This window comes from Solanum lycopersicum, chromosome 1 (assembly GCF_036512215.1).
Source record: "Solanum lycopersicum chromosome 1, SLM_r2.1".
NCBI lineage: Eukaryota > Viridiplantae > Streptophyta > Magnoliopsida > Solanales > Solanaceae > Solanum > Solanum lycopersicum.
Genome location: NC_090800.1, coordinates 74,680,339 through 74,690,746, shown reverse-complemented (window position 1 = coordinate 74,690,746; position 10,408 = coordinate 74,680,339). Strand labels below are relative to the sequence as shown.

General features: G+C 31.6%; 1 protein-coding gene across 1 annotated transcript; it reads right to left on the bottom strand.

Annotated features, from left to right (window-relative positions):
- Window positions 1-1,935: 1,935 nt before the first annotated feature.
- Window positions 1,936-7,976, bottom strand: LOC101243636 (DNA replication licensing factor MCM7-like protein). The gene is made up of 15 exons (NM_001322017.1): window positions 7,904-7,976; window positions 7,745-7,812; window positions 7,544-7,603; window positions 7,200-7,423; window positions 6,606-6,783; window positions 6,328-6,450; window positions 6,160-6,249; window positions 5,797-5,939; window positions 5,207-5,384; window positions 4,932-5,123; window positions 4,609-4,781; window positions 4,206-4,409; window positions 3,925-4,090; window positions 3,254-3,475; window positions 1,936-2,320 (listed from the first exon to the last, which is right to left on the bottom strand). The coding sequence occupies exons 1-15, from the start codon at window positions 7,932-7,934 to the stop codon at window positions 2,216-2,218; spliced, it is 2,157 nt and encodes a 718-aa protein (NP_001308946.1). The 5' UTR covers window positions 7,935-7,976; the 3' UTR covers window positions 1,936-2,215.
- Between the last annotated feature and the right edge of the window lie 2,432 nt (window positions 7,977-10,408).

The following is a 10,408-nucleotide window of genomic DNA, read 5'->3' as shown; positions in this document are numbered from 1 at the left end:
CTAAAATAATTATAACATAGAAAAAAAAATATTTAAAAGAACCGAATGAGAAAGGAAAAAATCATTAAAAGGACGAAGATCTTTGTCATAGTGATAATATATACATACCAATAAAAAATAATCAATACAATTGTAAGGAGACAACAAAGAGTGAGAAAAAACAGATTAAAGAGGGTAAACTACGAGATATCTAATGATGATAACAAATCATTCTAACCTGAAAAGTTCCTATGTTTTGAAATAAGATACCTAAAAAATTGACTAACACTTCAATAAATTTTCAATTCTTAAAGTCATAATCTCAACTAATAAAATTTAGTAAAAGTAGACAACAACATGAAAACCAAAAAATATGGGCATGTAAAGTTATCAAGGGATTTTCAAAAGAACACAATCTCGTTTGTGAAGGAATAACGTTGTTGATGAAGAAATTTGAGATTTGTAAGGGCTTTTTTTAATGTACCTTCAATAATTTCAACAAAGAAAACTTGCTTGAATATTCAATTAACACTTGTTATTTAATCTGTACTAACAGATAGTTACTCCCTCTGTTTCAAAAATGATGGCCTAGTTTGACTTGTACGGAGTTTAAGAAAATAAAGAGACTATTTAATTTTGTGGTTCTAAATTAAAGTAATGTCAAATGCACCAAAATGTCCTTTAATCTTGTGATTTTAAACATGCCACGTGGAAAATTAAAGTTAAAGTGTTGTCAAAATAGGAAAGGAGTCACTCTAAAAAGGAAATATGAACATTCTTTTTGAAACTGAGAGAATATAACAATAACTTTGCAAAAACATAAATAACAAAGTTTAAAGCATAAACTAGTGATTGTAAAAAAACAACAATCGAGATATGCAATAATAGAATGAACATAATGAAAAAAATAAGTCCACCGAATGCACAACGTAGTCCTCTATTTATAGACAACAAAGGGTAGTGTAAAAGTATAATTATTGTGTCTTATCGGAAAGGTCGCAACATTTCATAAAATTATATAGTCCTATATCTATAAACGACAAAGGGTAGTGTAAAAATATGATTATTCTGTCCTATGATAAGGTCAAGACTCTTTGGAAAGGTCTCAAGATTTTATGAAAGTCGCAATTCTTTATAAAGTCAAATTTTATTATAAAAGTCACAACTTTCCATGAAAAAAGTTACAAACTTTCATAAGAGTCAAAACTTTTCATAAAAGTCATAATTTTTTTTACTAAAGAGAAAGACTAATTTTGGATATAAAATAAATTTAAAGAGAATCTGGATTGTAATGGCGCTACATAGGCGAGCCTAGAATTCTCTTTTGTATATATATTTTTAATTTTAAAAAGACGACATATAAATAGAAATAAAAGGGAGCATTATATTTATTAGAAGCGAAACTTCAATTAATGTCTGTTGCTCCACAATGAAGAGCAGCCGATATACTCCTATCCAACAATGTTTATCTATTATTGACTTTACATATTTTTAAAAAAATTATAAATATACAAATAATATATCATATTAACTTTTGAATATGATAAATTACAATATTTTAAAAAATATAATAAAAAAATAACTATAATTAATGATAATAGTAATTAAAACTATATGTAAATTTATCCATTGATTTCAAACAACGCGCAAGTATTATTGAACATCACAAAATGATATAAATAGACAACTATTGTTAAAAGAAAATATTATATACATATTAGTACTCCTTCAATCTTATTTATGATTAATTAGGGTAGTCCCCGTATTTTCACTTTTAATCTTTTGAAAAAAAAATAATCTTAACAGATCTATTTTTTCTCACAGATTAAGACCAATATTCATTCCTGTTATCATGTTGCAGCATTTCTCAAGTCAGGAAAGATGCAAATTCAGTTGCATGATGAATAGAATCTTAATACAAAATAAATGCTTGAAGTCTTTCACTAAACAAGGCAATTTTCAGTTTGTTTCTCACATTCCATTACATTGCCATGAAAAAAGTAGGAGGGGCGTAGAAACTTCTACAAATAAATAATTAACACTTTAGCAAATTCTGGTACAGACTGACAACTCTGGTCATACATAGTTAGCCTCCCATATCGATTGGCTTTCAATAATTTGATCTAAATTTCTTTCTTAAAGTACTAGTTATACTAACTGTAAGTAGTAACCTAACAGGCAAGGGAGACAGATACAATCTTGTAACATAACTGGATTCACATTGATTATGTGTCTATCATGCATCAATGAATCTGATGTTAAAACTATCAGGATGAATCTGCCACACATTTAAGGCTGCATATTCTTCCAAACATTCCTTGAGTTGAGCTTCACTGTATCCCTGTTTCAAGATAAAGCAGCAATACATCAGAGGCAATAGAGCTCAAAGCACAAGGTCAGTACTATAACCAAGGAGAAAACAGTTTTCAAGCCAAGGACACAGGACTCGTTGAGTTAGATATTGAATGACGGCAAGAAATTTATATAATGTCTCAAAATGAAAGAACCAAATTATACTGGCATGATCTTTTTTTTGGGGGGACAAATTAGCTGATTGCCATTACTTGCAAGTTGCATGAAGATGAAAATCAATTCAGTTGGTTAAAAACATGGGTGGATCTGATTATGGGTAAAAAAAGTTACGCGAATCCTTTGTTTACCACAAAAGGACTCTCTGTAAAGAATTCTGGGAATATACTGGTACTGTATCAATAGCCAGCTTGAGCTATTTAGTCTGATGTGATTTGTTTTTTTATCTTTAATACAGGGGGAATGACAGGGTGGGTGGCAGGAAAGTTCAGCAACAATAAGATGAACTAGCAGATTTTGGCCTTGCATCAAGCAATACTTTTGCCAATAGCAAAAAGATGTTCTACTCAAGGCTTTAATAACAGAACACAAATAGTTCATAAAAAGTTCCCATATGTATCAGTACTGTAAAACCTTAGGGTTTATCATTCTGCATGCTTCCTTCCCAATATCATGAAATCAATTCAGTTGGACACAACTTCATTGAGAAACCATAGCACAAACAATTTTGACAAGCTTGACAGATCATGCAAACTATTTTCTAATTCTTTTATATGTTTTAATCACAACTATCCACCTTTACTTCTTGACAACTTTATCATCAGATGGCGTGCAAGTGTGAATTGTAACATATTTTCTAAGCGGTAATTTTATCATTGCATGTGCACTAGATCCAAGTATATGTTTCAAGCTATCAAAAGAGTTGGTTTCTAGCTTGATCTGGCATAATTGCCCACAAACTAACCTTTCTGGAAATCCAGTTCAGAGCCTGGGCATAGCTTAGTTCCAGCCTGTTCATCCGAGCAGCCTCATCACGAAGGATTGAATAAATGTCAGATATTGCATCCAGGCCAGATCTTTGCCGATCATCTGAATACAAGGAGAACTTCGACATCTGCATTAACCGAAGCGCCTCATCCACATCACTCTGAGCAACTTTTTCTGAGAAACGCAGTCTGGCTAGTGCCTAATTTAACACAGTAAAATGACATCAACAAAGTGTAGAATGATTAAAAAGGACTTTTATGACATTCGCTTGACTAAATAGCCATCATCACTGTCTATTTGACCTTATACAACTATATTTATGACCAACTTATTATCATTTGAGCTGTAAAACCTGGAATCAGGATTGCAAGGTCCAGGAATTTTCTTGGAAAGCAAAGCCTTAAATTTTCAAGGACTCCATATTTCCTAACGATAGCTAACCTAATTTCTGATTTTTAGTCTCTCAAACCAAAAAGAAAACAAGAATGTTTCCTCATTCGGTTTCTTCCACATGGCACTTGCCAACTGTCATACTTGATTCACTACAAGTTTTCCACTTTTCAAATAAGAGTTGAAGAGAAAAATAGGCCAATTCTTACTATGACGCAATGTGATACTTTTACTCTGTAAATTGATGCTGAAACTTACAGATGATATCCTCAAGATGCTTAGAAGTGTTCTGACGGTTGTATAGGAGTGAGGGGTGTTTGATTTTGCTTCTTCTTGCCTGATACTAGAATATGCACTAGCAATATACTCCTCTATTTCCTTTGGTACAGAGGGAGACAATCTCCTTGCAGCTGATATATAAGCCCTGAAATAAAATAAAATGGATGCAGGTTGCTCAGTCAATTCTGAGCCTCACTACTAACTAGTAAAGAGAGGTTCTCTTGAAGGTTAAAACACCAGAAAGATATTCTTGTATTTACCGAATCACAGATGGTTCAAGTGGAGTGAACCCAAGAGCAGGAGACTCTTTGTTTTGATGCACATAAACAACATGTCTAGCCATTTCAAGATCGGAATCCATATCTGCTCGATCTAAGATTAGCCACAACAGATCAAATCTTGATAGAAGAGCTGGAGGAAGATTAATATTTTCAGCTGGTGTCCTTCTCATATCATATCTTCCCCTACGAATGTTTTGAACAAAAAAATGTAAGTGTTTAAAATTTGTGCATTGACACAATCAACTGCCTCCACAAATAAATCAGATGACCATTTGTTGCAAAATTTAGCATATTTCTACATACAGGAAAAGTCAAAATTCTAAAAGATAGCAGTTGCTTCTCAATGTTCTCAACAAACCAAGGGGAAACAGTAAATGTTTACCATGCAGGATTAGCAGCAGCAAGCACTGCGGTCCTTGCATTTAGAGATGTAGTGATCCCAGCCTTTGCAATACTAACAGTCTGCTGCTCCATTACTTCATGAATAGCTGTTCTATCAGAGTCGTCCATCTTGTCAAATTCATCAATAGCACATATACCCATATCTGCTAATACCTGAGAAAAACATTGTCCACAGGATACTTGAGAAATGGATGGTTGAAAGTTGCCTGATACAGTTCCAACTCTGAATGCACATTGTTCACACCGTGATATTTTCCAAAACTCAATGAAGTATAGGTTAAAAAAGAACTAATTTGTTCTCACCAGTGCTCCGCCTTCAAGAACCATCTCATTAGTTACTGGATCTTTCTGAACAGCAGCAGTTAGACCAACACCACTGCTACCCTTACCAGTTGTGTAAACACCTCTGGGTGCAACATTGATTATGTGTTTGAGAAGCTGGCTCTTTGCTACCCCGGGATCACCCATCAAACATATATGTAAATCACCTCTGATCTGAGTATTTTTCGTCATAAAGATGAATAAGATTTAATCTGAGCAGGCAGAAGATGGATTCCAATTTAGGTCAGAGAGCTTACCTTCATACCATCCTTCAACTGTCGATGAGGAGCACCTACTAGAAGGAGAAGAAGAGCTTTCTTAATATCCTCATGCCCAAAAATTTCAGGAGCCAAGGAACGAGACAACTTGTTATATATATCTCCATCCTCAGCTAACCTTGCAATCTGCTCTTCCTCATCTCCTGTAAGTTCATAACTGCATCCGAAAACTTATTAATCATATAGAAACCTTATCTTTTCTATTTCACTAGTGAACACATAAATTTTTCTTTGTGAGAAAAGGGTTATGCATAAATCAAATTTACTAGTGCCTCTAAACATTCCAAATAGGAAGCTAGAAAAGATGTAGATTTGATGTGTAGTTTGAACCTATTCCAAGCACAATATTTCAAGAACACTAAAAAAAACATTAAATTGCATTATGATTCAAATTTCATTTTTCTTTTAGAAGTGATCTGGTTTAAGCTCAAACTGGAATCAAGTTCCTCAATTTGCTAAAACTTAAAAGCGGACTCTGATGATTCAAGGAAAAGGTGATGCATTACATTTAGTTGTGTTTGTCCAGTTGCTAGACGAAAACAGAAGCCATATCAAAAAGCACTACTTACTCTTCATATTTTTTCTTGAAATGGTTAACAGACATTGCTTCCAAGTAAGTATCTGCAATTAACCCAGCTCGCATTGCTCTAAATCCTGTGTAAGGCATAGGTAGAAAAATGCCTGACAGTTCAACAACATCACCAGGAGATACCTGCAATTATTAGAAAAGCAGCAGCATATATTACACTTAAGTAGCAGTGAAAGCTTTAGAGGAGATGCTCACTGGGAGCTTTAATTTGTTGGAAGCATTTGATCTCACTTTCTACTCAATCTAGAAAGCATTTTAATGTCCTTAGCATTTAATTCAAACTAGACAAGCTCCTTTCAAAAACACTAAGATAAAACATAAATAAACAAAAAATATTACCAACCTTCCTTGTAAGTTCTCCTCTGAAGTGCACAGTCATTGATCGCGGAATGTGACCTTTGGGTACATGTTCAGCCAACTCTTGAATTTTGGCCTAAACCAGTATCAGAAATGTAAAACAATTGTGCTGCAGATTTGATATTGTAATCAAGATATAATGCAGAAGACAAACCTCTTGAAACTTTAAAAACTTTGATGCCCTAAGTTGAAGGATGAGGTTCCCTTTTGCTTTATTTACGGTGCAGCGTTTGGATGGGCATTCAGACAGAGGCATGAATACTCTAGCAGTTACTTCCTGTTCATCAAGTGCATTAAGATAGGTGCATTCGATTTGAAACAAAGACATTATTGTAATTTGATTTAACGCTAGCATTGTGGCTCTCATACTGCATTTGGCAAGTCAAAAATAAAGAATTAAGTTTTTAAGACAAGCACAACAAAAGTTCAGACCTGATAAATTTCAAATCCACATTCTTCACATGTATATACAGCCACCTGCATCAGTGGCTTAACATCCGAACAACGTGTCACAATACCAGATATCCTGACAAGCTGACCAATGTACGAAGCCTTGACCTCCCTAATTGTAAAGGGCCGACCTTTTGAAGATGCTTTAACATACACTTCACTGGATTCAACAAAAGACAAACAGTTAGGCGGTTAACCCATTCAGAATTTCTACTCTGTCTTTACTTAGAAATTAAGTTACAAGGCCAAACCATATAGGGACATTCTATTTTCACCAGAGAACTTGACTGCCTAGTATATCAACACGAAAAAAATTATCACGCATATCATCATGTTGTTTTGAGATCAACAAAATAAGTCTATCTAAATTAATATCATACAGTTAACAGAAGCACTCCAAATTATGCTCAAAGAGAGAACAAAAGATTTTCTTATTACTTATTAAGTAAGCTCATTTATTGGAGAAAGTAGTACCAAGAAGATACACAAATATAAAGTCCAGCAAAGAGAACAAGAGACAAATTGACAAGTTAATTCATAAAGTTAGATCCTTGAGGAGAATTTAATGCTGCTTACTAGAACCGCTTGATCTCTGGGGGCATCTTTTGTTTTGGATCAGAACCATCAGTGTTCTCAGTTACTTCCTCTGACCGCTGAGTCATCAAAATATCATGATCATCATCTGGAAAAGCCTCCGTTGGCTCTGGCATGAGCTCATCAATCGCACTTGCTAATATTGTGATATATCGTTTAGTGTTCTCAGCAATTCTTCGAAGAAACTCCTCATCCAAGTCCTTGTACTGAAAGAGAATTTCAAAATCACGTTATGAGCCAAAAAAAACTTCAAATGAAAAACATTACATAGAGCACAATCACTTCATAAAAAGCACAGTAATTCAAAGGGAAGTAGTGGTACTTACGTCAGCTAAGTCTTCGAGCTCAATCTCAATAGCCTTGGTTTTACGATTAGCAACATCTTGCTGATTAAAAGTTAAAAGAGAAAAAAATTAGCAAACAAAAAAAGAACATTTCTTAAACGAATATAATCACTAAAACAGCGTAAAGGAGTTTTTTTCAACTTGAAAATCAACAGAAAGAACTGGAAAACGAGCGAAACTTACGAGAATGTTCATGTATTTGGCTTCACCATTAGAATCAGCGAAGTTTGACAGAAAATCTTTCGCTAGATCTGTAAAATGAGAGACAGAAAAAGATGATTGGATCAAAAGAAAAGGCAAATCGAGAATACGAAACCACTTGATGCAATCGAAAACTGTTACCTTTGTCGCGGTTGAAGTCAAGATCATTCATGGTGTTTGAATGGAAGCAGAGAGAATCGAGAGGAAGTTTGTGAGGATGAGGGTTTGAGGTTTGGGGGGGAAATTGATACTAAAACACAAGCAATTTGGCGGCAAAATAGTGAAGGTGTTTTGGCGGGAAAAAGAACGGGCTAGGTTATGTTCGCCTACGTTACGGGTTCACGTCCACCATCCACACCTGACCCGGAAAAAATAAAAATGAACCAGCTAAATAAGTTGTTGGTAATTAAAATAAGGCTAAAATCTAATTTATACGAACAAATTAAATTTTTTATTTTTCCTGCATTTAAGTGTTAAGTATAACGGTCATCAGTTTGAACGATTTCATTATAAGAGGAGATTCTTATTAAATTATTTTAACAATTTCTTTTTAATCATAATTTTAAACTTCTATATAATATTCAAGAAAAATTAAGTAGGAGTATAGTTTGACTATTATATTTCTTATTATTTCTTTAATATTTATTTATGTCCATCTTAGTTCTAAAATGATTGATTTTAAAAGATAAGGTCTTTGATTATTTAAATTAATAACTATTTTGTGGAACAAATATTTTTATACCTGATAAATATATATATATATATATATATATATATATTTATTGTGTGTGTGTCTAATTCATAATTACATAAAAAGTGATTGAGAAGTTGATGTTTGGATTAAGACAAAATTAGATAGTCTTTAAATTCATGTCATTAGCCTTTTACTCGTTTTCAGTCCCACATAGTATGTCTGAAGTCTATATTGGAGCACCAATAAAATTTGTATAGGAGAGGTGGTGCTTCCAAAATGATTTTTCATCATTACATCACAACTTATATTGATTTTTTCATTCATTTTGAAACAAAGGAAGCATAAATTAGACTAATTTTAGCTCATATCTTATATAGGAGGTGCAAAAGTCTAATAGAAAAAAAGTTATTGGGTTAATGATATTTTAATACTTTTTATATATAAAAAAATATTGACTTATTGTTTCCATTTTTTTTTAATATTTAGTTAACAGGTAAATCGGCAACACATTAAGATTTGATGATAATAAATTTACTACTTTATCTTTACACAAATATTAAATATTATATCAATACCTTATTGATTACTGTCCTTGTCATTTAGCCTTTAATTTATATTATTATCCTAGTTCTTTTATTTGAGTTGCACTTGTATAATTTTTTTTTTGTTAGTATTGTTTTTGTTTTATGAGCATTCATTTACGATTATTTCATGAGTATTTTCTTATTTGTTAAATTGAAAAACAATAAAAAATATCTTATTAATTTGTCATTATTTAGCATATTAAAAATTCAATGATCGATAAATCAAATCAATAAAACATAAAATCAAACTGACCTAGCCGATGCATATCCTAATACCCCGGAGTTCATCTTTTTTTATGTTTACCTTTAATATTAATTACTTATTTTCAAATTATTTCTCAAGTCCTTATATTAATCATTGTTATTTAAGTAGTGCGCAAAATCCAAAGTTAATCATATATTATTATAAGTGGGAAGCTTCTAACCTTAAAGTTGAATTACCATTTTACCCTTATTTTATCTCTAAAATAAATTAATATTAATATCTATTTAATTAATTAAATATTATATTTAAATTCATGCATCAAATAAGATCTTAATGCATCATATATTCATGTACTAATTAAATGTAGATAATGAAGAGTCTAATAACTTTTCAATTTTAATTTGTAAGATAAGTGGGGGTAACGAAGAGTCTATCAAACACACTCACACCACATTATATATATTTCTTGTTTTATTCAAGTTTGTAATCATCTTGAATTCTACAGTAGGTTAGTCTACATTCCTTGTAAAATTTTCATTACCAGTTTGTAATTATAAGAATTCTTACTATTTTATTTATTTGTATTATTTAAAATTTCATGCATATTCATCTTTTTTTTTTGAGAAATATGTAAATTATGATAGTTACAAGATGAATATATTCCAATATGAAGTTGTAAGTAAATATTTATTTTTCACATCTCCATTGTTTAGTTTTTAAATATAACTTCGTAGTTGATTACTGTATTTTTGTATTCATCCTTTCTTCTATTTTTAGGATATATATAGTAAAGCTAATCACATTTTGTATTTATCATTAATTATTTTGAGGGTAAACATGTTCCTATAGAATAATAATTATGTCTTTTTCATTGTTTGATAATCATTTATTTTTTTAAACCAACAAATTTGTACTTTTTCCTTTTTATATGTAATCTCAAATGTTTAAAAAATTCATGCACTTAACTGTTATAGAGAGGTACAAAATAAGTGCAAAAGTAAAAATAAAATAAAAATAATGTATAGTAAAAAATGACTAAATGATACATTGAATAATACTATTTTAGAATTCATTTTATATATATATATATATATATATAGTTTATCTTTCTTAACATATTCATGCGTTCTTTTCTGTTTGTCTTATTTATTATTATTATATGA